At 43.2% G+C, this 23,812-nt stretch overlaps 4 protein-coding genes across 7 annotated transcripts; all 4 read right to left on the bottom strand.

The window, feature by feature from the left end:
* Positions 1-60: 60 nt before the first annotated feature.
* rbm10 (RNA binding motif protein 10) lies at positions 61-9,895 on the bottom strand. The gene is made up of 23 exons (XM_057040120.1): positions 9,761-9,895; positions 9,214-9,288; positions 8,634-9,132; positions 8,398-8,553; positions 8,195-8,264; positions 6,754-6,827; positions 5,901-5,987; positions 5,770-5,830; positions 5,523-5,681; positions 5,245-5,405; positions 5,019-5,116; positions 4,771-4,858; positions 4,473-4,665; positions 4,282-4,391; positions 4,111-4,192; positions 3,940-4,031; positions 3,673-3,858; positions 3,327-3,515; positions 2,467-2,523; positions 2,178-2,372; positions 2,043-2,090; positions 1,901-1,956; positions 61-1,740 (listed from the first exon to the last, which is right to left on the bottom strand). Exons 2-23 carry the CDS (start codon positions 9,228-9,230, stop codon positions 1,650-1,652), a joined length of 2,769 nt encoding a protein of 922 aa, XP_056896100.1. The 5' UTR covers positions 9,231-9,288; positions 9,761-9,895; the 3' UTR covers positions 61-1,649.
* A 261-nt stretch (positions 9,896-10,156) lies between these two features.
* LOC130530615 (rho-related GTP-binding protein RhoA-C-like) lies at positions 10,157-14,079 on the bottom strand. Its single transcript, XM_057041948.1, has 5 exons — positions 13,941-14,079; positions 13,217-13,372; positions 12,207-12,327; positions 11,973-12,103; positions 10,157-11,877 (listed from the first exon to the last, which is right to left on the bottom strand). The coding sequence occupies exons 2-5, from the start codon at positions 13,370-13,372 to the stop codon at positions 11,704-11,706; spliced, it is 582 nt and encodes a 193-aa protein (XP_056897928.1). The 5' UTR covers positions 13,941-14,079; the 3' UTR covers positions 10,157-11,703.
* Positions 14,080-14,250: 171 nt separating this feature from the next.
* usp21 (ubiquitin specific peptidase 21) lies at positions 14,251-19,510 on the bottom strand. 2 transcript variants are annotated; one of them, XM_057041913.1, is made up of 12 exons: positions 19,320-19,510; positions 18,811-19,107; positions 17,950-18,006; positions 17,755-17,872; positions 17,519-17,633; positions 17,007-17,126; positions 16,875-16,939; positions 16,612-16,799; positions 15,830-15,908; positions 15,625-15,732; positions 14,849-14,963; positions 14,251-14,765 (listed from the first exon to the last, which is right to left on the bottom strand). In XM_057041913.1, the coding sequence occupies exons 2-12, from the start codon at positions 18,964-18,966 to the stop codon at positions 14,651-14,653; spliced, it is 1,236 nt and encodes a 411-aa protein (XP_056897893.1). In that variant the 5' UTR covers positions 18,967-19,107; positions 19,320-19,510; the 3' UTR covers positions 14,251-14,650. The 2 variants fall into 2 exon arrangements, with proteins under 2 accessions (XP_056897893.1, XP_056897895.1); XM_057041915.1 differs by lacking the exon at positions 19,320-19,510 and having other exon boundaries at positions 18,811-19,293.
* A 95-nt stretch (positions 19,511-19,605) lies between these two features.
* Positions 19,606-23,789, bottom strand: arhgef3l (Rho guanine nucleotide exchange factor (GEF) 3, like). 3 transcript variants are annotated; one of them, XM_057041905.1, is made up of 13 exons: positions 23,506-23,789; positions 23,387-23,435; positions 23,240-23,290; positions 22,786-22,845; positions 22,599-22,706; positions 22,366-22,524; positions 22,013-22,075; positions 21,821-21,917; positions 21,246-21,322; positions 20,885-21,142; positions 20,532-20,702; positions 20,166-20,358; positions 19,606-20,062 (listed from the first exon to the last, which is right to left on the bottom strand). In XM_057041905.1, the coding sequence occupies exons 1-13, from the start codon at positions 23,538-23,540 to the stop codon at positions 19,815-19,817; spliced, it is 1,569 nt and encodes a 522-aa protein (XP_056897885.1). In that variant the 5' UTR covers positions 23,541-23,789; the 3' UTR covers positions 19,606-19,814. The 3 variants fall into 3 exon arrangements, with proteins under 3 accessions (XP_056897885.1, XP_056897886.1, XP_056897887.1); XM_057041906.1 differs by having other exon boundaries at positions 23,240-23,287; XM_057041907.1 differs by lacking the exon at positions 23,240-23,290.
* Between the last annotated feature and the right edge of the window lie 23 nt (positions 23,790-23,812).

The raw sequence follows: 23,812 nt of genomic DNA, 5'->3' as shown, positions 1-23,812 counted from the left end.
TATGTTTAATGGCGTATTTATTTAGTGGAAAGGTTAAAAAAAAAAAAAATAACAACAAACTTTTAGATTAATGTTACATATTTTATTTAAAAATATGTCAGCCAAGGAAATCTTTCTTCAGACAGAATAAAACCACATTAAATCATAAAAACAGACTGGGGATGATGACTGTTGAATTTGGCAATGACGTCATGAAAATGGCCTAAACCCAGCCATTGTCTACAGGGGTTACACACACACACACACACACACACACACACACACACACCTCACATCTACCTAGAGAGTAATTTTCCACCCTTTTGTTTGTGGCCTGCAGTCTCGACAGATGAATACAAGGCTTTGTGAACAGTTTCAAGGTCACGAGAAGTAGGAATTTTAGTCCTCTCAAAGTGCTTTAAATAGCAGTACACTTTAATGAGTTAAGATATATAAAATGCTCATGTTTTACCAAACTTTGATATCTCCTGTGACTTTCTTCAAAGTCCTCATTCCATTGATTTCAGCAGCTGCCCAATTTGCCTGTAAAGTACTCTGATCTAATCAGTAAATATCTTTGATGACAAACATGCTTTTGACAGCATATTTACACCAAGAGCCCCTCATAAATACAGAAAATACCAAATCTTATCGCCATATTTTTTTTTAAATAACAGCCTTAATCCTGCTTTTTTTGCAGCTCATACCTCAGTAAGAATTTTTTTTTTTTTTTTACTGGACCACCATCCCTGAATGCATCAGACCTCTGCATCAATACCTGGATCAGGCATCCACCAGGCTTGCAAACACAGGAAATCACTTTAAACGCATTTAAACTTGAGATGATTATGGTCTGTGTGCTTTAATACATTAGGATTAAGTGGAATTATGAACTACCAGCCTATGAAGACCTGATGTGTGGACATTTCGATCAACAGGATCCAAATGTCTCACGGCCAAGGCTGAGTTAGACTACCGCTGATAAAAGAATAAAACAAGCATGCATGTGATCTAACTTATTTCCACCTACAGGGATTATTTTGGTCCAGACAAAACAGTCCATACTCCCTTTCGTTTGTGTTTCTCAGCATTATTTTACATCCATCCTGTTCACTGCTGCATGGCAGCCATAACAAGAGCTCGACTTAAGACATGAAAGCAAGACAAATGATTTGAAAAATAAAAACAAATAAACCACCCTTCAGACATTATGAATTCTTTGTTTAAACATAACAGAAGCTATAAAGTCACTCCAGTCAATGAGGCAGATTGATTTACTCTAAAGATTCTTCCTAAATGTGTGAATTACTCATTAAAAGATCTGTCATTCACTGAATGACAAGATCGAAAAATATGGTGCATAGACGTAATACTGTATTAAAAACTCCCAGTTGTCATAGTTTGATACTCTTTTCTTTTTAAATCAACTGAACATTACAGAAAGTATTTAACAACCACACAAGCCAAAATGTGTCCTTACCAAAGGAAAAAAAAAAGAAGCATCAAAGTGCATTCTGTGCAATATCCTGATACCTACTGCTACAGGGTCAGTTCAAAATGATGAGCACTGCTGAGGTAAATGTGAGGTGTAGAAATGTGTTATCTGTACTCTAAACGGGTTTAATGGTGTCTGTCATCTCTGGGTCAGGATGTTGGGACTTGACGTCGACTCACTCCACTTGCATGTTGCGCAGTAGGAGCCCCTTTTTCACACCTCCCTGCAGCATCCTGGCTCCCAGACTCGTGCCCATCACACCGTCACTGACAGGACACAAGGTAGCACAACGTTGAGATCATGCGGTGCTTTACTGTCTTTAAAATGAAAATAATTTAAACAGCTGAAGGACAAAATGTCTCATTTCCAGGAGTAAACCCGCGACACCTATTAAGTCAACATTTAAGAGTCTTGAAGGCTTCTTACGCATGGTTCAACTTCCTCCTCTTTGGATCGGAAGGTTCGGGGCCACGTGCGAGTCTCTACAAAAGACAGAAAAGTGAAATCCACATTAAGTTGCAATGACTTGCACGGATAATGTATGCATGTATTTGACACCCAGAACAACCTCTCTGCCTGCAGATTCCTGCTGGAGTCTTCTCTGCTCCAAGTTTTGCTGAAAAGAGATAAGAAGGTTGACATCAGGCACGTTTACAAGTGGGTGTAAATGGCACAAAGGACATTCAGTGTGCTTTAAGTGTACCTTGTGAAGCTCCGAGAGCTGCTGGTGTCTGAGGAGGGCCTCTTTACTGGGGAACTGTCTTCTACACAGCAGACAGGCCAGTTTCACCCAGTCTGTCAGTCTCCCTTCCCTTTCATCTCTCTCACCTCCTTCTTCTTCGCTATCAGTTTCAGCGCTGTACGCAGGGACCAGACCCTGCTGAAGAGGTGGAGAGCTCTAGGAAATCAGACAAAAATAAAAGAAATACATCAACCCCAAGATAAAGATCATACAGCTGAAAATAACACAAATGTCACAGTGAACGTATTACCTCTGCACTTTGCCGGATTTGGTCAAGTAACATCTGAGGCCGCTCAGACAGCGCCCCCTGCATGACAGACACAGAAACAAACTGTGAGGACATCAGCTCACAAAGCCTCATCTCAGGCACGTACAGTGGGAACGTCTCTACATGCGAAATTTTCAGGTTACGAAACGTCTCAACGGGAAAATATTTCCTCTCGTTACGAAAGAAATTTCAGGATACGAAAGGCAAAAATACGCTAGCGAATGCAAACTTGCTTGTAGCTGCTCTGCCATTGGCTATCGCCTAGCATCGTCCTGTCATCCCACTGGCTAGGAGGGATGTCAATACGTACAGTTTGTGTGTATCCCAGCGTCTTCGTCGTCGTCTTCGGGATTTATTGTGGGTGTTCGTATGTTTGTCCATTAGATGGCGGTGTTACCACAAGTGTTAACGTTTGTTGCTAGTAATGACGGCTAATGTAAGATTAGCCTGTAATAAAGTTCATTTTGTTCCTGGAGAAGCCTTGCACTGAATTCCTACATTTATTGTGCGGTAATCTAATTGTAACATGTATTTGTTACATGTTTTGATGCATTTTTATGATGATTTCTAAAAAAAAAATTATGTCTGAATTTTTTGGGGCTTGGAATGGATTATGGCATTTACATGGAAAACGCATCTCTACTGACGTAATTTTCAGGTTACGAAACAACTTCTGGAACCAATTAATTTCGTAAGTAGAGGTCCCACTGTAATGTTTAACCATGTGCACCAGGGCAGGGTATGTAAATAACAGAAGCCTTAGTAAGATTTCTTTATTGACACACATTCAGATACCATGATAAGCGGCATCAAGAGCTAAACTTGTTTTAACCGTCACTTACTTTTTTCTCCAGGACAGCATAGCCTGCGTCAGCGCTGGCAGACTCTCTCCTGTCGTCCACGCGACCAGGCGCTTTAATGTAGCCAGTCGGCAAAGTTGTGGAACCGGAGGCAGAAGAGGAGGCGACGGAGCGCATGTTCTCCTTCTGTCTGTTCAGACTCTTTGCCCAGCGCTCCATGTCTTTGGCAATCTATTGATAATTTAAAAAATAAAATAAAAGCGGTTATAGTGTAGCAGGAAAACTGAAATCAAATGTTTAGTGTTGCACTAATGCAAATGTGTTACTGTTCTCCATATGAACATTTGCCTAATTTCCAACAAATGAAAGAAAAAACCTTGGTAAATACCTGTTGAGCCGTTTTATTCTTGGGCTTATCTTTTTTCTCCTTGCCAGAGGCTGCAAACGGTGAATCTGGATCAACTATACTCGAGGGAGCACCTTCTGCATTTGCCTGCTCAGTAGCAGCAGGAATGTAGATCTTTTTATCTCCATCCCAGTACATGTACTGCTGCGTGTGGGGGTTAAAGTAGTACTGCGACAATCACAAAGCAAGTGAGCAAACTTGAGAATCTTGCCAAAACATTCAGAGAACATGACATCCACTGGACTTTACCTGTGAGTTAGGGTCATAGTACAGTCCTGTGAGCGGGTCATAATAGTAGCCAGAGCTGTCATCATACTGGTATGTGGACACATCCGGCACAGCTGCAATCAGAAACAGGGGTAATGACATTAAGGTGGTTTTTTTGGTTTGTTTTTTAAAATTTTACCAGATATAACTTACGATATTGTTGGAGCTCATGTTCTGTTCCTGGTGTAGCGGGCTGGCTGGGAGTAGCTGGCTGTGGTTTTCCTACTATTTCAACCTGTTTAAAGACAGAGACCGTAGAGAAATCAAAGGAAGTGATTGCATGAAATAATAAGCGGAAGAAACAAATAAGAAAGAGAACTGCACCTGTGGAGATGGTGCGGTTGTAGGTGTGGTGAGCAAAGCAGACTGTGCTGGAGGGACAAGCAGCTGCACCACAGCCGAGCCAGGTGTTACAGCCTCAGATGAAACTGCAGCTACATGGAAAAAGCATATTTGATCACAGCATGCTTGTTTAATTCCTGCTCAAATTCAAATGTAGAAGTCTTAAAACTGACCTGCAGGGAACGTTCCCATCTGGGCTGCTCCTGCTCCGGGTAAGGCAGCAACCCTGACATCTGTCTGGGGTTTGAATGGTGCCACATCTAACCCAGAAAAGGTGTTTCCTTCCTGACTATAAGCTACTGCTGCCACCTGCTGACACAAAGCGGTATCTACTCCTTGACCTCCACTTGGTCCATTCTGAGCAGTCTGAATAAAACCATTAAAAAGAAACAAGAGGCAATAAGTGAATCTTGTTTTCCATTTTTTAACGAAATGGAAGGAAATAACTGTAACCACAGTGCTCTTTAAGACCTGTGTGACAGCCCACTGGGCAGCAGCTATGGCTGTGCTGGCAACTGTAGCCGCGCTCACTCTGTTGCTGTCTGGCAGGAACACATCCCTAAGATGACAGACACAGATTAGTTTTCCTCCAAAACACCTTTCAATGTGATACAGCCATTAACCTATTCCAAGAATACGCAAATAAGATTTTTTCCCCCCAAAAAAACAAAGAGGCGGTAAGATAACGTTTAACTACGGTAAATTTGATCTATGTTTACCGTTTGGAGCCTTTGGCAAATTCCACCATAATAGTCTTTCCATCAATAGAGAGGGGTGGTTGAAGGGCCTGCAGAATCTGCAGCAACTGAGAGGCCTCCTGTTGAGATCTGTGCATTAGTCCTGGTGCAACTGTGTTTAATTTGCTCACTGCCTTCAAGCATGATTTCTCTCATTTGTTTACACACGGAACACATGTCTCAGACGTGTCCGTCTCATGCTCCTCACCACTATGGTAGACAGCTGTAGAAAGGCAAAGCCCCTGTTGAGATGTGTGTGCTTGTCCTTGATGAGGCGAATGTTTGATGGAGAGAGAGTGGCAAACGGAGCCAAAGCAGACAAGATGGAGTCGAGGGAAGTATGAGGGCCGAGGTTTCGCAGTATCAGAGCTAGTGGAAGAACAGAGCGAAGAATATGTTGCGTTATGTTTAGGTCATCTATTACAAATATTCCATCCAAACCGGAAAAGTGTTAAACTGAGATGCTAAAAGGCCTGAGATGTTTACTGTCATTGGCAGTATCCGTCTGCTGTGTTGACTGTCCTGAGATGACTGCAGGGGCACAAGAGTGGAACGGTGTCGGCAAGGGCAACAAGCCTTGAGCTCCCTCCTTCTGAAGGCCCAGTGACAGATCTCTCTGCAACAGGGGCAATTTCAGCTCAGCTTCTGAGGAGAAAAATACATATTCACACAATAGTTTCATATTATTTTAATATATCCTGTAATGAGTAAATTAGTCTTTACAGAACAGCACCTGATTTGGGGACACTGCATTTGAAACACTTCTCTCTCCTTTTAAAGTTTTGCACGCCGCACTGTCACAAAAAAGAAACACCAGCTGTTAGAGGCGGGACTGCTATACAGGAGATGCGCAAGAAACAGTACCTTGTTACAAAGCCAGTCCTCATTTGCACGAGGTTTGGGGTCACTGTAGTGCATCGAAACTCTCTGGCCCAGAATCACTAGCACTCCCTGAAAGAAAAAGAGAGAGGGGGGAGGGGAACAGGGAGTGATTATCAATGATAATTAGGCCAGAAATGCCAGAGAAAGGCCTCATCTCACATGAGATGAGAGTGAGGGATGAGAGGGGGACACAGAAAGAGAGAAAGAGCTGAGAAGAAGCTGAAAGAAAGAGGACAGCAGAGAATTGCAACCTTCAGCTTTAGGAAACTGGGACGGACTGAGGTGGTATGTTGTGTGTGGGTATCCGAGGACACGCTGGCTTTTGGTCAATGGTGTCATCCCTCCCCCGTTAAGGGGAAATCTTTTCAGTGTTCCACACATCCACCTCCACTGACACCCCTTTACCCACAACAAAAATAGACAATATCTCATCCTAAAAAGATGGAAGGATTAAAAAAAAAAAGCACAAGAACATTCTACAGTGGTTTTGATTAGGTATACAATACAATGTGTGGAAAATAAATATGCTAAACCTGAGGTGGTAGACTGCACTGAGTGAAGGGTGAATCCTCTAGTAAATAGGATCTTGTTGCACACAAGTGAGAGAATTTACTCGAATCTCTGCCAAAGTCGAAAGACAATATGACTTCCTTTATTATAAAAGCTTACATTACAAAAGACTTACCTAGTGGAGAATATACTTTATCCACTTTGTATGATTCTAGAAAGGGCAATATGTGGGTGCACATTTGCCCTGATCCTAGCCCATATGTCCCACTCTATGGATGTGTATAATATATACATATATATGTGTGTCTGTGTAGAGGAGAGTGACCTGGTTGGTCTCCATCCAGCGGGTGGCCTCCTGTATGACATTAAACTCGACGAAGGCGAATCCTCGGCTCTGACCTGGACACCACCCAGCGCCGTGGTAACCGAACAATGACAACAACAACATAATAACAACGCATTGAGGGGTTAGTGCTTCATGTCCAGAGGAAAGAGAGACCCTGTGTCAGCACTAATTAAATCATTGCGTCCTCTCTCCCAGCTGAAAAGCCATTATAAAACTTTTGCAAGGAGGGGAGGATGCAATGTTATGCATCTCATCAGGGTTACGAAAAGAGGGAGTGAGGGGAATCCTACGCACTCATGGGTTTGAGTCTGGGTTCTTTTGCTTTGAAAAATGAAGCACACAAGCAGAAGAGACACACAAGCACATTCATACATCTCTCCGCTACTGAGAGACCAAACTGAAGCCTGCAACCTTCTCCATGCACAATGAATTACATGTAGATTATCTAAATTTTCTTCAGCACATGTTTTTGAATTATGCCGATTACAGTAATTGCCTTGCACCCTGCTTTTCCATTGAGAAATATAAGCCTATTTAGTTACTCTAAAGATGCCCTATCAACTAAAGAAAGCTCAGCACCAGTTAAAACCAAGTACATGAGAAATAAAGCCCCATTCCACATTTGTTTCTGCAGTATTTACACCTTAACACAGACCCAATTGCTTCAACTATGTAGAAGATTCAGTCCTTCCAGGACACAGATTGACAGACCCACACACTCTTTCCAGGGGGGGACCTTCAAGACCAAAGCTGCTGAAACAATCGGAAGAGCAGAAGCTTGACCAGAGATGGATTCAGTCAGCGGCACATTCAAACACTAATGTTCTTTTGACATAAGATGGGATTGTTGCTTTATAAGAAGCAGTCTGTAAAATCACAACATTGGAACGGAGGAAAATTTGCATGAAGCTTCAACATTTACACACATTCCAACTGCTACAGTGGGAAAACACAAGGACAATTAATTTGGAATCAAGTGCTCATTTGTCGCTGATAGTGTTGGTTCATGAAGAACGTTGACCTATTCAGACAGATTCCGAATATAAGGGGAAGAATGAAACTGAATCATGAAAGCTAAAGACGATGAAAAAGCCAGGGTGGGAAAAGGCTTTTAAAGGCCAGTATGAAGAGTGGTTTAATTAAACCCGTCTTAATGAATCACTGACATCAGCAGCCCAAAACATCAAACCAGATCACTAAACAAAAAGTACACATTGATTATTATGGATTAGCCATCTATCCTACAGCCAGAATGAAGTAAAGCAATGACATAAGGAGAGAAATGGAGTGAGTGTTAACAGAAAATTGGGGCATGGTAGAAAGCCTCCTGAATGTTCGAATGAAATCACTAGATGCGCATGAGCATGAGAACCAGAGCAAAGGTCAGACAAGGAGTTCAGTGCAATGGACAAGTTCTCACCTGAAGACTTGTTCCTCATGAGGCGAACCTCCCGTGGCTGGATCCCCTGCTCCTGGAGCTGTGCCCGGATCTGTCAAGAAAAGTGTTAGCGCTTCTAAAATCACACTATAGTAAAGAGAAATAAAATGTTCAAAAAGGACAAAAAGTGTGTTGATCTTTACAGAATAACCCTATGACTATATTTATTTAGAAAATATACTCACTTCATTGGCAGTGGCATTAGGTGGCAGCATGCGGAGCATTATGATGTTGCTTGGTCTCTGATTGTGGTCGGAATCAATCCGATAGTCCTGGTCTCTCTGATCCAAATCTTCAAGTGAAAAATCTGGACTGTGCTCCTCTGCACCTAAAGGAAACGGCTACCGGTACACAGCACAGAACCGAATCAGCAACCGACGGCTACAGCAAAATAAAAACACTCCATAATGTGACAGCTTACCCTCCTTTTCACTGGCTCCCGGGAGAACCGGTCTTCCTCTCTCTGTCTTGCCGCATTATATTCCATCCTTTCCGAATGGGCACTTCCATGACCCCAGCTTCCCTCCATGCTCTCTGAAGGCGGGGCAGCATTATCAGTAAAAAGCCCTTTCCCTCGACCCCTGTCCTGCGGGCCGGGGTGCGACTGTTCGAATTCCCGCCTCGCTCGGTTCTCAACCGCTTGGGTCGAGTGAGAAGGGGAATCCGGGTGTGACTGAGGGCAAGCAGGCCACAGGGTGCCCATCAGCTCAACACCGGTGTCTTTCCGCACATCCCCTCGCTGGAGGAATCCAAGGTGATCTTGAAAGTCACGAACATCTGGCAACTGCTCATCGCAGCCGAAAGCTCCGTCCGGGTCCGGCTCCTCATCCTCTTGGTCGTAACCTCTGTAGTCCATGTCACGAAAGTTGTGGTCATTACTGGTGTTGCCATAGCGACCTATGCGGTCCCCTCGGCCGCTCCTGCTGACCAAAAAAAGACATTAAGTGGTCTGACCTGGGTACACCTCTAGGGAACAGAGATACAATGAACGTGTAGCTCACCTTGACTCATAATCCATGATGTCTCACCGGATCTGTTCCTGCCCTCTGACCTTTTTGTTTACTGTACTGAACACCCTGAAAGTACATAAGCGTTTAAAAGAGATGTCACCAGTCAGTGCAATTAATTACCATTACACATGACATTATAAATGGAAATAGGAAATTGAATACCACGTGACCATTTAACAGACTAGACAAATTCCAAGGTGTGGATTACATTGTCTGTCAATAAATTAGCTGCACTTCTGAACAGCGACTTCAGCAACTTGAATTAATTTAGTCTCGGGGAACAACTCGTCAGAAGCGACAGTCATTCCACCAAAGGCAAAGCAAGCACGCATAGCTGGAAACGACTGGAAGACGCGATGCAAATTCTCGTTAACACGACCGATAAACCAGTATTCAACAATGACGTGTTGCGGTCATCTCGGTTAGCGGGCATGCTAACAATTTTAGCAAGGGGTTGGCTAGCAAGTCCCAGTACAGGCACGGTTCCTACCCTCCACACGTTAAGTATAGAAATGTGTAAAATTGCACATAAACTTACCAATACCACATTTACCAAAGGTGTTTTCCTTAAATGTCAACGTTCTAAATCAATTGCATGCACCAGGCGGACTTGTTTTTCACAGCAACCAAGTGTAAAATGGCCACAGCAGAGCCATTTCAGAGGGAGGGCTTTAAAACAATTGCTGATATGTGATTGGTTATTGGGGAGCCAGAAAAACTGTGGAAGTCGACACTGATTGGTCAATACAAACAGCCCCACCCACCACTGTAACTCATGGCTGAAGAACACGCTTGATCTTCGTTTAAGGCTTAAACTTTAAGCTTTATTTTTATATTCTTGCCATTGTACGATACAGCCAGCACCATATATTTTACTTTTAGATGATTTTTTTTTATTTGAGATTAAAAAAAGTGTGAAATAATGCCAGAAATATAGATAACATTGTTGCAAGTTTTAATGAATAAATGAATCAAAGAACACATAAATACCTTACAACAGAAAGCCCTAATATCAACTTTATATGGGGGAGGAAAAAAAATCCAGAAATCCTGTCACAGTACAAATAAAAAGTCTAGCAACCCACCCCCAAAAATGCTCCAGCCTTGCACCCCAAGCTGACCTTCAATTAAACTGTAATACAGATACGCTGTATGATTTAACTGACAGAAGGTGATCATAAAGGCAGGATTAATTAATATGATTAATACGCTAAGAAAATTAGAGACATCACCATTAAAAAGTTGTAGTACAATAATGACAAGATAATTAAATGGGTGAAGGGGAAGTTGCAAGGAAGGTTCAGTAAAAAGCAAAATTAAAATACACGTCACTAGCATATCCTTACAAAGCTTTGTAAGACATACAGTACATAATGGATATTATAGTAATGACAGGTCTATTACTATGTGGAATATTTAACTTATCACCATAACTACACCATTCAAGATTTGACCCACTGATTAACACAATCAAATGAAACTTAGTACACGGGAAAAATAAGATGATCGTTTTTAACCTGATTGTGCCTTTAGTTACAAGTCTGACGTCTTCCAGTAAAGTTAGGTTTTCTATGTCGCTCTGAGCGGCTGTTTGTGGTTACATTACCCACCTGAGCCATGAAATGTGGCCATCGGTGGGTAACTTTGGCATGGACAAAAGGGTTATAACAGAAAGGCCTTCCATGCATACAGTACAGACACATATGTTAATACACACTCGCACATTTTAAATGCATGCAGACCTGCACAGGAAAAAGTTAACAAGGTGCCAGTCACACACACGCGCACACATTCTAAAGTACAGGTAAGTCATTCAGAAAGGGAAAGTATCTCATACAATCGAGTTTGGGCATACCCCTGCAGAGAGCCTGAGTCAAAATATGGGCCTGAATTGGCGAAGCCAATGGGAGGGAGGAAAGCGATTCTGTGGTATGTGTGGATACTAGAAATTATAGAAATAATACCCCGTTTAAGTAATTAATCCCTGTCCCACAACTGCTCTGAAGGCACTACATGTAGGCGATACTGTGTAAAATCCACTTAGACACGGTTGTAATTCATAACATCTTTTTTTTTTTTTTTAATATATCTATTTTCAGACTCTCTTCAGACTCCCATTGTCTTTGGTCTGGTAAGGACCTTTTCTGTGTTCATTCCAATCATGGCACATTTCAACCCATTTACAGTCGCTCAACCTCAGATCACCCCGCCGCCACTGTCTGCCTTATGGACCTGCATGTCTGAAGGGTTTTTTTTTGATAGACAAAGACAAAATGGTACCGAATCTAAATGTGTAGACCAATGAAAAGTCTATCAAGTAATTTCAGACCATTTTAAATTGCTGAGGATAACTGGTTGATGAGAAATTGAGCAACTGCAAAATGTTTCAGGGCTCTCCCCTATAATTTCCCCTTTATCAAATATCACTGGGAGCTGCCTTTGGAATCTGTGCTTGAAGGCAGCTCCCTCGCCTCTCAATGCCTATAACAGAAGGCAGTTGGACTTCTTTCCACGTTTCTTGGCCTGCAGCGCTGCCCTTGTCGCCATCTCAAAGACTTCCCTCACACCATCTTTGGTTTTTGCAGAACACTCTTGGTAGCCAGAGGCATTGATGCGACTGGCCATCTCTTTGCCATCTTCAAATCTCACTGGTTCCTGCAGACACATTTGTAATTGGGATCTGGTTTTAATAATGACGCTTTAAAGTCACATATACAGAATAACAAGTGATACATTTTTATTCAAAAGACCTGTTTCATTTTGGCAAGCTCTCGTCTGGTGTGCTCATCGTTGCGCAGGTCCTTTTTATTCCCCACCAGGATTATTGGAACATTTGGACAGAAGTGTTTAACTTCAGGTGTCCACTTTTCAGGAATATTCTCTACAGAGGCAACAGAGGAAGGGTGGAGTAGTTAGCAACATATATACATAAAAAAGGTGGTTAATAAACAAGGTTTAACTTGAAGAAAAGGAAAAAAAATTACCTAAGCTGTCAGGGCTGTCTACAGAAAAACACATGAGGATGACGTCAGTGTCAGGGTAGGAGAGAGGCCTCAGTCTGTCATAGTCTTCCTGACCAGCTGTGTCCCAAAGTGCTAGCTCCACCTTAAAAATATAAGATAAATATGAACAAACAGTCAATAATATACACAACTAGATGATGATCTCATTATCACATTAGCTAAGCATCTTCACTTCCCGGTAACTTATCTCGCTGCATTTTGCTGATTACACCCATAACCTTTAACACCTTCACACCACAGTAAAACAGCATAACCTCAACACTTCCGCACGCTTTAGCTATCTGCTTCTATCAAATTGTTTTTGAAAAAGGTATTTAAAAAAAAAAAGCCAAGCTATTTATCTCAACAAATGTCACGAAATGTTTTTGATTTATATTCGACAGTAATGTAGCACCTGATGGGGAGAATTAAATATAACATATATATCTCTGTTACTCTGAAGTAAATGAACAAACACTAGAAAGATCTTCTGCTCAGCTTTGGGGTTTTATGCTAAGATTGTAAGTTGGTTTGTGCTACCATGTAGCTACTTCCTTACAACAGAATGGGAAGTCAACAGTTTGTTTTTTTGCTATCCATATTTCTAATACTTGATAGTTCAGAGCCAAGCATTGAAAATTAAATATGGCATTCTTTGAAAGTAATTCCCAGCTATCACTCTGTAGTCTCATAAAACTATGCCTAAACATTTGATTGAGTTGTTATTTTAAGGACAATAATAAAATAACCAAGACATTCAATTGAAACAGCAATTCTTTTCATCACAATTTTCAGGAATTTAAAGATTGTGGTGTTCATATTTATTAATTTATTCACTTCGCTCTTCAAGCTACAGATTCTAACAAAAGCATTTTACAGCCTGTAGTTCTTCTGGTAGAATCCTGATGATGAAAATAAGATTATATGTCTAATTGGCGACACCTCTACCTCCTTGCCAGAGCACATTTTTAAGCCATGCCTTCATTTCTCACCTGTTTGCCGTCCACTTCAATGTCTGCCACATAGTTCTCAAACACAGTGGGGACGTAGACCTCCGGGAACTGGTCCTTGCTGAAGACGATGAGCAGACAGGTTTTCCCACAGGCACCATCCCCGACTATCACCAGCTTCTTCCTGATAGCAGCCATCTGTAAAAAGTTCAAGTTAGACCGTCAGATAGGTTAAACAGATGTCAGCATTATGCAGGAGCTAATCCAAAACGGTTTTGCCATACAGAAATAAGTAGACTTTTAACCTTATTGCACAAATGAAACGCTTCCTGTGTTATTAAAACAGTTTCACTTAGTTCACATGATGACAAAGTAATAGCTGGGTTTACATGACTAAAACTAGCAGCTCGTAGAATAGTGTGGTGGATTTTTTTTATTAGGTTTCCCTTAAATATAAGGGCATATACACACAAAAACGACCCAGTTAACAGACAAGGAAGGTGTCTTAGCGGCAGAGGGTGTAAACAGAAAACATTTCCGCGCTGTGCTGCCGAGAGGCTGTGCAATGTAGTCTGGGCCTGTCAAACCAGCTAACCTTAGTTAGCAACAATGCTAACGCTGCTTATTGTAGTTTTGACAGCTGCCGCTTACATTTTCTTCCCAACCCAAAATCAAATCTACAAACTTCGTCGTTTTACCGCGACCCTCCTAAGGAGGAAATGAGAATCGTCTTACAGTTTAATAGCTATCGCTGAAAAATAATTACCGCTTGGTGTTTCTGTGTCCGCCTTTCTCCTCTTCCTGACCGACTGGAAAACTCCGCCCACCACTGGGGCGCATGCGCACAAGAACTGGATGTTTTGAGGATGGTTTTTTTTCCAGCGCCCACTCAAAACTTTGTCTGCATGCGTAAAAGTGCACTTAAATGTAAATGCTGTTGCGTAAACGTTGCTATATTATCTGCCGCCACAGTGTAGAGGAATGACTGTCAAAAGTAGCTTTCAATTATCTCAAAATAAAGAGTAGTCAGGTCATATGCTGGGAATAGATCTCATCACAACTACTGCAGTAACAGCTCCTAAAATAACAACAATAATATGGTGTTTATTGTTTTCAAAGAACAGTTCATAGATTACAATACATTCGGTTGTACAATTGAATCAGTTCTTTCTACTTCAGTGAGAGAATTTGTTGTTTTTTTTATCACATAAGTGAGTCATATAATGTCCATTGTGTATAGCATGAAATTAGTGGTGCGTGAGTTGTCACGCTAACACTCTCCTCTTCATGAGTCTGGTGGTGAAAGTCATCTGCAAGTCCCACTAAACTGTGCATCGCATCGCAGAGTTAATTTCAGCACTTCGAGAAGTTCATAGACCCCAGAGTTACAGCACTGCTGAATCTTTCTGTTTCTATGGACACCGGAGGTACAGCGGCTCTGATTGGCTGAGGATGAGCCAGCAGCCATTCTCAGGTCTATTTCCTGATGCTGGTAGCGGTGCTGCTGCTGCCACCGCTGCTGTTGCTGCGTTGGTAGAACAGTACATATGCTTGGTTGGTCTGAAGCTGGTTTTCAGATACTGGAGTCACACTGTTGGTGGTTAGAGGAAGGCACAATTGAAAAAGGCAAAACACAGCCAGATTTTAAATGTATTATTTAAACATACTTCTCACCTGGAGTCATTGTATAGACACCAGCCATTTTCATCTAAGCAGCAGGCTGTGTAATGGCCCATGTTTACAGTCCCGACATGGTTACATATTGCATATAAATCATACAGAACTGGACCTGTGGGATCACATAACAATATAATGACTTAGCAAGTTACAGTCTTGAAAAAGATGTTATAGTTCTCTGTCTATGAATAACCAAAACAATTCCATGTGTATAAAATGTACTACCTATAAAGGTGTAAAAATGCTCCCTTGATTTTTTTCTGGTGAGTTGAATGTGTATAAATGCATGACAGAAATCACTGAATTCTTACAAGCTTTGTGTCCTCACAAGTCAATGAATGTGTTATATCAACTACAGCTTATTCAACTTCAACTTATCTGATAATTATTTCCTGTTTCCGTTTGCAACGGCTGATAAGCTGATGAGGGGAAATTGCTGGAAATCCACGATATCTTTCTATTGGTATTGGTGAAATGTGGTCAGATTTGGTATTTCATGACTTAGTTATGGCAGCTCTAAAACTACCTGTATATGTCTTTACATTCAACAGCATGTTAAGTGAAGGAAAAATGAGCTGGAAATCCCCCCGAAGTAAATCATTATTTTAGCTGTGTTGCTGATGATACCATAGATTGTGTGTTCCTGTAGTCTCTGGGTATAAAAATAATGATCTATACCTACAACAAGTTAAAGTATATAATGAGTACAGTGAATAAATGATCACAAATGGATGTGTGAAGCAGATGTCTGAAACAAGAGTTTGATTTGTTACCACAGTCGACAGGTCCATAAGGTCCGAGGTCCAGGTTAGTGAGCGGGAAGGAAACGTACACGGTGCTTTTACTAATTGACCACCGAGACATCGTAAAACGATTCAAGTCTGGAGAAGATTGTTAAGAATCCTCATAGAAGAATGGCGCAAACACAACCTTGATGAAGCCAGCGCGCAAGTAAACACATATCGTTGCCAAGGATACGGATCACAATCACCTGGGGAAACCTCTGGATGGAGAGCCGTTTGGTGCACTCTGTGTGCCGGGTACACCTCTCACACATCTGACAGACACAGAACAAAGGCCACAAAGAAGTATGAATGCTGATGGATGGATGGATGGATGGATGGATGGATGGATGGATGGATGGAGGAATGGATGGATGGATGGATGGATGGATGGAGGGATGATGGATGCATGGATGGATGGATGATGATGCATGGATGGATGGATGGATGGATGGATGATGCATGGATGGATGGAGGGATGATGGATGCATGGATGCATGGATGGATGGATGCATGGATGCATGGATGCATGGATGGATGGATGGATGGATGGATGATGCATGGATGGATGGATGGAGGGATGATGGATGCATGGATGCATGGATGCATGGATGGATGGATGGAGGGATGATGGATGCATGGATGCATGGATGGATGGATGCATGGAGGGATGATGGATGCATGGATGCATGGATGGATGGATGCATGGAGGGATGATGGATGATGCATGGATGCATGGATGGATGGATGCATGGATGGATGGATGGATGCATGGATGGATGGATGCATGGATGCATGGATGGATGGATGAATGGAGGGATGCATGGATGGATGGATGGATGCATGGATCAGCATCTGAGCTATTAGTGATGCTGAATATACCTAAATAAGTTTTAATGTTCAGCTTTTTTTTTAACTCTCTTTGAGACAATCCGGTGCTCTGTTGCCCATTTTTATGGACACTTCACACAAACTTACTGGTGAATTCTCCCTGTCTAGTTTCTCCTCCTGAGAGAAGAGGTCCAGGCAGTCCTTCAGCATCACCTCCCTCCCAGAGCTCCTCTTGGGGATGGGCAGAGACAGGTCGCAGAACACGTCGAACGTGTTGGAGTAGTGGGAGCACACAGAGCAATGCAGCGAGCTGCGCAACTGTCCTGAGAACAGGTCTGTGGGAGGAAAATGGCCGGAGCTGTGAGATGCTTAAAGGGACCCGTGGGACCGAGCGCAGGCCCCTTCCTTACCTACTATTCTGCTGTCATCTCTCTCTAAGTGCTTTTTCCACATGACAGCAGCCTCTTCTGATATCCTATGGAAAGAAATGAAAATCAAACACTTTCACACACACCAAATAAAAAATACTGTTCAGGCTTTACCTAAATCTGGCGTATTTCTGAGTAGGCTCCTTCACCGTGCGGCGAACATAGGGTCTGCGGTTGATCTCCACATGCAGCTTGTCCAATAAGAACCTGAGGAACTCCTGCGCATCCTGCTGACTGTGCAAAACAAGGAGATTTTGGGCTGTTTATTAATAAAAAATTACTTTAATGAGACTAAATATCAGAATACTGCCTGTCTTCCTGAGGTGATAATAAAAGTTATTTTCTGGCGATAAAAGAAATAGCATTTGTGTGATATTATAAATGATATAATAGTTCTCGTAAATATGGAAATTTATTTTCCTCTAAAGTTCCAAGGAGACTTTTTAAGGTTAATTCTGCCAGTTTATGGTTTATTATTACTGGCACAAATTGTATTTTTACAATTTTATATTTACATAGAGTAAAAAAGATTTTTCTTTTAAAAATCACACGAGTGTTTAAAAAATATATACTTGGAAAAAACTACTTGGGAAAACCTGTGCCACCTGTTCCAAAGATATTCTCACCTGTACCCACTGAAGTATGGCACCGCTTCTTTGAAAACATTGTAAAACTGACGCGGATTTACAACAGATACTGCCTCAGTTTCCTCCCAAAGACCTGTCAGCACCTGAGAGAAAGCTGGAGCATGAGGAGGAACGAAGTAGTAGGAAGGTGAAATAGGAGGGGACGAGGGAAGCAAAGGATGTGATCAAGGAGGAAAGAGATGATAAAGAAGAAGATGCAGGAGAGGAGCAGGAACCTTCTGTCAGTTTGGCATCCTCTTTGGCACACTTCTCCTGTCTGTATCGCTTCAGGAGGACGTAGTCCCGCAGGCCACACGTGTGAGACAAACATTGCACTATTGCATTCAGGAAACACTGAGTGGGAGACAAAGAAGAATGAAACGGCTTCATTTCCACTGAAGACGACTTGAAGTTTATTGTGACAAACTCACTGTGTTTCCTATGTTCCGTAGGCCGATTCTTCCACTTCCTAAGATCAGCTGCTCCTTCTGCAAAACATGGGAAACTAGCTTGATCTTCTTTTCCCCCAAGTGGTTGCCATAATAATTTAAAAACTGCCCCCCCCAACACTTTTTAATTATTAATTATTATTGTTTATCGCCTTAATTTATATAAAACATTTTTTTTAAGTTTCTGGAAAAATCTAGTTATATAAGGTTACATTTCAGGACTACAAATGCTACCACAAAGTGGTGTGAAACCCTTCATCATCTTGCAATGAAGAAATAAAAGTTTTATGAGTTCATATAGTAAAGCTGGAGAGGTGTAACTCAACTTTCTACACATTTCTGCAACACAATGCTCAAATTATTATCATCAGCAGTTAAAATACAGGAAAAACCACCCAACATCCTCGTACATGGCTAAACTGACCACTGTGTTTATGAAATTAAACTGCTGAGGGACCATCAGCGATTCTACAAGGACCTTGTAGCTATATCCCTCATCATAAACAGGAAATGCAGTAACTCTGAACACACTCATAAGTCTGCGTGCCCCACAATCTGACACCTGCATGCCCTCCCAATGTCACCCCTCGTGTGTGTGTGTGTGTATTGTGTTGGTGGGACAAATTTAGACGTCTTATCTCATTAACATAACAAGAGAGGCTAAAAGGAGGTCAGTATCAACCTTTTATCCTATTAGAGGAGGAGGAGTGCTGACAGGTGCTGAAACACGTGAGTGTGTGTACACTCCCCACGAAATCACACTTCCCTGTCCTGTCTGCTTTACATTTACCAAATCCTCTTACTTCATGGCAAATTTTAGCTTAAATTTGCTTAAATCCACACCTCGTTGTCGGCCACCAGGAGCAGGCCCATCAGAGAGGTGTAGAGGACAGACTGCGAGATGTCGGTCGTCTCTCTCTGCAGGCCCTTCTGGGACACCAGGGTCCGGCACAGGGCCTCGCAGGAGCCCTCCCCGTTAACGCCACTGGCTCCAGGCATCCCGACACGTCTACCAGGATGCACAGGTCACAGGGCCACACACAACTGTTTCCAGCCACACAACTGGGCAGATTTCTTCACATGAAAGGTCAGCGATGAAAAATATCCACTTTCCACGAAGACAACACAAAATAGTCACATCTGAGGGAAAAAGAAAAAAGTTTCGTCCTTGATGGACGACTTGAGGACTTTCTCTCTATTTATGAGAATGATGGGTTTTTTGTTTTTTTTAAAGGCATTAATAGCTCTCTAATGGGCACTGTAACCGCCTCACTAACGATTAAACTCCAGCAAAGCAAAGTTATCCTAAATATACTGTTGAAAAGGGAAGAAGCAGAGCGATTTCAACTCACCTGATCATTGGTCCTATCTGTGGACAAACTGTTCCAACCAAACTGTTCCCATCACCTGCTGAGCTGTTAAAAATGCATAACAGGACATCTAGTGTTTCACTGTGAGCCTGTTGGCCAGAACTGAAAGTCTACCTCTGTCTTCTGTCATCAGGGTCACAGAGAAGAGAGGGAGGGAGAGAGAGAGGGAGAGGGGAGGGGATAATCATCACTAATCTTTTCTTTATGGAGCTTGTTGGGTATACTTGGGCCTTGGGTCTTTCTTTACTTGGCCACGATCACATCCACAAACTTTTCCAAATTCTGTTTATTTTTATTTTTTTTTAAAAAGCAAGCATTCATAGTTGCCTTTCAGTATTTTACAATAACAGACTTTACAGGCACAAAGGAGGAAAAAATCCCCTCCAATTTTAAAGTGTCCAAGAAAAAAAAAAGTCTTTCACACTTCTCCCAGCATCCCTGTACACCTCCTGTGGGCCCTTCTGGTCAGTTCTGCAGTCAGCGACTGGTGTGGTCCACCATGTCCGTGCTGGATCCCAGGCTGAGCTCTGCTATGTGATACAGGGCGGGATCGGGGTGAGGGGGGAGCTGCGATTGGCTGGTCTGGGCCTTCTTATCCCGGGACTGGACGATGGCCTGGCGCAGACAGGTGATCCACTGCTGCTTGCTGAAGGAGTCATTGGCCTGTAGGCTAAATGAGTGAGCTTTGGAGCGCCCCCTGCTGCTCACACGAAAACAGTTTTTTACTGGGAAAAAAAGAGAGGAAACTTAAGAATACAGAGAACAAGTGAACCTAACACAGTGATAATATACCAGAGGTGTGATTGTATCCGGCTGTGCACCAATCACCTTTATCGTTTCCTCCCGTGAACGCTCCTCTGAAGGTTCCTCCTCCGGCCGCCTCCCCGTCTGGGATCTCCTCCAGGTTTATCAAGGCGTTTGGCAGAGGCTGCCGGTACACATGGAACACCTGACCCCCGTCTCTGTCCTCACCCGGCCGGCTCAGGACCAGTGCCAGCTCGAAGAGGAAGACGTGGAGCCTCTGAAATCATCAATTAAGGTTTCATCAGTATATTTACAAGAAATTACACATTTATATTAAATGGGTGGTTTTTGGAATTTACATTAACACCCCAGTATGAGCGCAACAGTCTGTTTTATCACGTTATAAACTAATGCGCAATCATTGAATGAAGGAGAAGTGCAGGTCTCCACCTGTCCCTTGTTGTTCTTCAGTTCTCCGTGGCAGTAGAGGAAGCGGGACTGTTGGATCTCAGGTAGCCTCTGACCGTCCTCGAGGTACATGAGGCCCCGTCTGTAAAACTGACACTCCGCCTCTCCTGTCTTCTTGTTGACCTCCGCCACGATGCTCTGGATCAGCTCCAGCTGCACAGATGAATCGAGATGCATCACCATGGAAACGAAAGAAAGCCTCCCACCTCCTCTCTTCATTAAATAGACTTAGATTAAAATAAAGACTTAATTAAAATGATTTCATGGGCTTAGAGCAGAACTATATAATTAGCACGCCTGATCCTGTTTAAAACTATTCTGGGGTGTCGACTCACAGCGTCGGGCAGCGTGTCCTCATCCGGGTGTTCCGGAGGCGTGCACTTCTGGATCTCCTTCAACAACAGTGGGTATTTGACCAGACGGCTCCGTGGGAGATCCAGGAAGTTCCACAGGTCCAGCTTCCTGCTGAATGACGACTCCTGACAGAGGCGCAGGAAGTGCTCCACCCTTTTTTCGTTTTTCTTCTGGTCCAGCAAGGCTTTGGCCCCCACTTGGTTACAGCAGTATGTGACATAGGCCTCCAGGCAGGGAAACTGTGGCCACGAGCAGAAGGAACCAGTGAAAGCAGAGAAGTGATAAGACAGGATTAGAGAGCAGGGCAAGAGCTGTTATTTTTTTCTCAGGGGTTATACTCACCCAGTTTATCAGGGTGGGCCCCACCTCTCCAACTGTCTTCTCAGATCCTCTCAGCCGCTCCAGACGACTAAGGAGATCTGATGCGAATCAGACGAGGGTTAAAATCTCAATGTTGACATAAAATGTATAAATACACCCTCAAGTTCCTGACAGAAGAATTCTTATGTGTTGTAACACACTTCCTGTTACGCTCGGTCAGAGTTCAAACCAAACCCACGACGGCAGAAGTACACATGCAGTGTATGAAAAGTCTTAACAAAGGTTTTTACATCTTTATTAACACGCTGCCGCCATCGCAAGCATGTACATTTGTATCACCAATCTAACAATTAAAAAAAAAAAACATGCATGGATGTAGTTATCAGATATGAGTCTATGTACGTGTTCTAGAGAGAGAGAGAGAGAGAGAGAGAGAGAGAGGAGAGAGAGAGAGAGAGGGGGGGAGAGAGAGAGGGAGAGAGAGAGAGGGGGAGAGAGAGAGAGAGAGAGGGAGAGAGAGAGAGGGAGAGAGACAGAGGGAGAGAGAGAGAGAGAGGGGAGAGAGAGAGAGGGAGAGAGACAGAGGGAGAGGTTACCTTGATGGAGGGGGATGAGAGAATCCAGGGTACCAAAGATCTGTCCAAGTTCGCTCTCTGTCATGATGTCCAGCTTCAGCATGGGCTCATAATACACCTGGTAGCACGGGTGAAAACAATGTGCGTTGAAAGTGGCGAAAGAGGAGAGCTCTGATATCAAAGGTAATGGTGGTGGTGATGACTGGGAATGACCTTCTTGACCAGACTGAGGTCGTCGATGAGTTGCCTCTCTCCCTCAGTCAGCTCGTAGATCACCTGTTCAAGAGTAGCAACAGCTCAACAACTTGGAACCCCTCACGTGGATGCAAATACACCCTTTCACGCCCCGAGAAGCGCACGTACAGCTTTGACAGATGAGTGCTCAACAAAGGAAGTGGAGCTTGTGCCAGCTCACATCCTCTTTTGTAATCTTGGTGTTGATCTCTTTCCCAGAACTAAAGACAAAGGTCGCGTCACCCAAACCACAGGCCTGCGGGACGACCGACTAACCCAGAAACAACAGCGTGCTGAATTCCGCTAAGCATTTCCCATGCAGACCCCTTCACCTCTTGGCGCTTGATCTCCTTCACGGTGAGGTCGTGGCTCTCCACTGTGTCGCTCCAGCACTGGCTGTTCCGCCGGCGAGGAAACGACGAGGCCTTGGAGCGCTGGCGCAGGTGCGCCGGGGGCAAAGGTCGAGCCTCGGTGCGAAAACTGATGGAGCGCTGCGAACGGAAGGGAGTGTGTGAGCGCGCGGGAGCTGAGAGCGCAAACAGAGGCGTGTTCGGCGAAGGGTTACCGAAATCGACTGTCCTATACGCTTCAGGGCGGGGGTCTTGACGGGGGTTATGACACCTGTTAGGCTGTTGGACTTCATCACAGGTTTGACCCTTTTATTGCTGGGTTCCTAAATTCAGAAGAAATGGGAAATAAAAATTCCTTGGCACCAAGAGGCCCATCACCCAGATTTAAAGGCATCCCCTCACCTCTGAATCCTTCAAGTGGTCTGACATCATTTCACCTTCATCCTCCTCCTCCTCCTCATCCTGCAGAGCAGCAGATATAACAAGGAGAGGGTCAAAAAGAGAGACACACAGGGAGGGTATGATCATGCTGCAGCTTTCTCATTTCCTGTGAGACACTTTCAAAGAGGAAGAAGGTTGAGGCTGAGGTGTAGTAAAAAAAATAATAAAAAATAGGTTGTCTCTTTGTGGTGAACCATCAGCTGTCGCTGAGGAGCAGCAGAATGAGATTCATCCAAATACCAGCATTTTAGATGTCTTACTCAGAAAGTAGAGCCACAGGCAAACTAAAATGAGCCATATCTAAACATGTATTTATATATTTTCACATAGCGTATATGACTCAGTTTTGTAGTTCAGAAACTAAAGCCGATTAACTTCCGTTACAGAGACGGTTCATGGCTCCTGTCTTTCATACCTCTATGATTGCGATGAAAAACTCTGGCCTGGGTTCTTGTTTTCTTTTCTTCTATAAGCAGAATTTTATGTAAAAATATGTTTTTTTTAAAAAAAAATCTTCCAGAAGGTCTCAACTGAGGTGAGGAGCTGAAATGAGAGGACTTACCCCAGCGTGATCACAGTGGACAGATTGGGTTCCACCTGGCTGTGCAGACCTAAAAAGATCGTAACTCTTATTGCTACACATGATCTATCTTTCCAGTTACCGGCCAAAATGAATCCTACCAGCAAGTTGAGTCACCATTCTCCTCCACTTCCATCTCTGATTCTAGTGCATCTTCAAAGTATCAAAATCAGATAAGGATTTTACCGAATATAATCCGAACACGTCGTTGTCTCCACTTGAGAAATGGAGCAGCTTGCAGCCTCTTTGCAGCGCTTCCTCCTCACTTTCTTCCTCATCTCTCACTCAACCACATCCTTTCGAGTTGCATTTTCATGTATCCGCTGAGGAGGGTTTAAACTGACACTTTGCTTACAGAGCTGCCATGATAGAAGCCTTGCTGCCCTGAAGGCAGAACGGGCTGATCGG

Source organism: Takifugu flavidus, chromosome 8 (genome assembly GCF_003711565.1).
Source record: "Takifugu flavidus isolate HTHZ2018 chromosome 8, ASM371156v2, whole genome shotgun sequence".
Classification (NCBI taxonomy): domain Eukaryota; kingdom Metazoa; phylum Chordata; class Actinopteri; order Tetraodontiformes; family Tetraodontidae; genus Takifugu; species Takifugu flavidus.
The sequence above is the reverse complement of the archived record's forward strand: the minus strand, read 5'-3'. Positions and strand labels throughout refer to the sequence as shown.

Coding starts and splice junctions, on each gene's coding strand:
- rbm10 (XM_057040120.1), bottom strand. Junction 8,554..8,633: donor GGGAGCCAGTGAAAAGGAGG/GTAAGCTGTCAC, acceptor GTGTACCGGTAG/CCGTTTCCTTTAGGTGCAGA. Junction 1,957..2,042: donor AGGAATCTGCAGGCAGAGAG/GTTGTTCTGGGT, acceptor TGTCTTTTGTAG/AGACTCGCACGTGGCCCCGA.
- LOC130530615 (XM_057041948.1), bottom strand. CDS start 13,372: ATGGCTGCTATCAGGAAGAAGCTGGTGATAGTCGGGGATGGTGCCTGT. Junction 12,328..13,216: donor TTGAAGTGGACGGCAAACAG/GTGAGAAATGAA, acceptor TATATTTTTAAG/GTGGAGCTAGCACTTTGGGA. Junction 12,104..12,206: donor AGACAGCCCTGACAGCTTAG/GTAATTTTTTTT, acceptor TTGCCTCTGTAG/AGAATATTCCTGAAAAGTGG.
- usp21 (XM_057041913.1), bottom strand. CDS start 18,966: ATGCCTGGAGCCAGTGGCGTTAACGGGGAGGGCTCCTGCGAGGCCCTG. Junction 17,634..17,754: donor GGATGCCAAACTGACAGAAG/GTTCCTGCTCCT, acceptor CTCATGCTCCAG/CTTTCTCTCAGGTGCTGACA. Junction 16,940..17,006: donor CAGAAATACGCCAGATTTAG/GTAAAGCCTGAA, acceptor TTCTTTCCATAG/GATATCAGAAGAGGCTGCTG.
- arhgef3l (XM_057041905.1), bottom strand. CDS start 23,540: ATGGAAGTGGAGGAGAATGGTGACTCAACTTGCTG. Junction 22,525..22,598: donor GTATAGGACAGTCGATTTCG/GTAACCCTTCGC, acceptor TTCCGTTCGCAG/CGCTCCATCAGTTTTCGCAC. Junction 21,323..21,820: donor TCTCATCCCCCTCCATCAAG/GTAACCTCTCCC, acceptor GATTCGCATCAG/ATCTCCTTAGTCGTCTGGAG.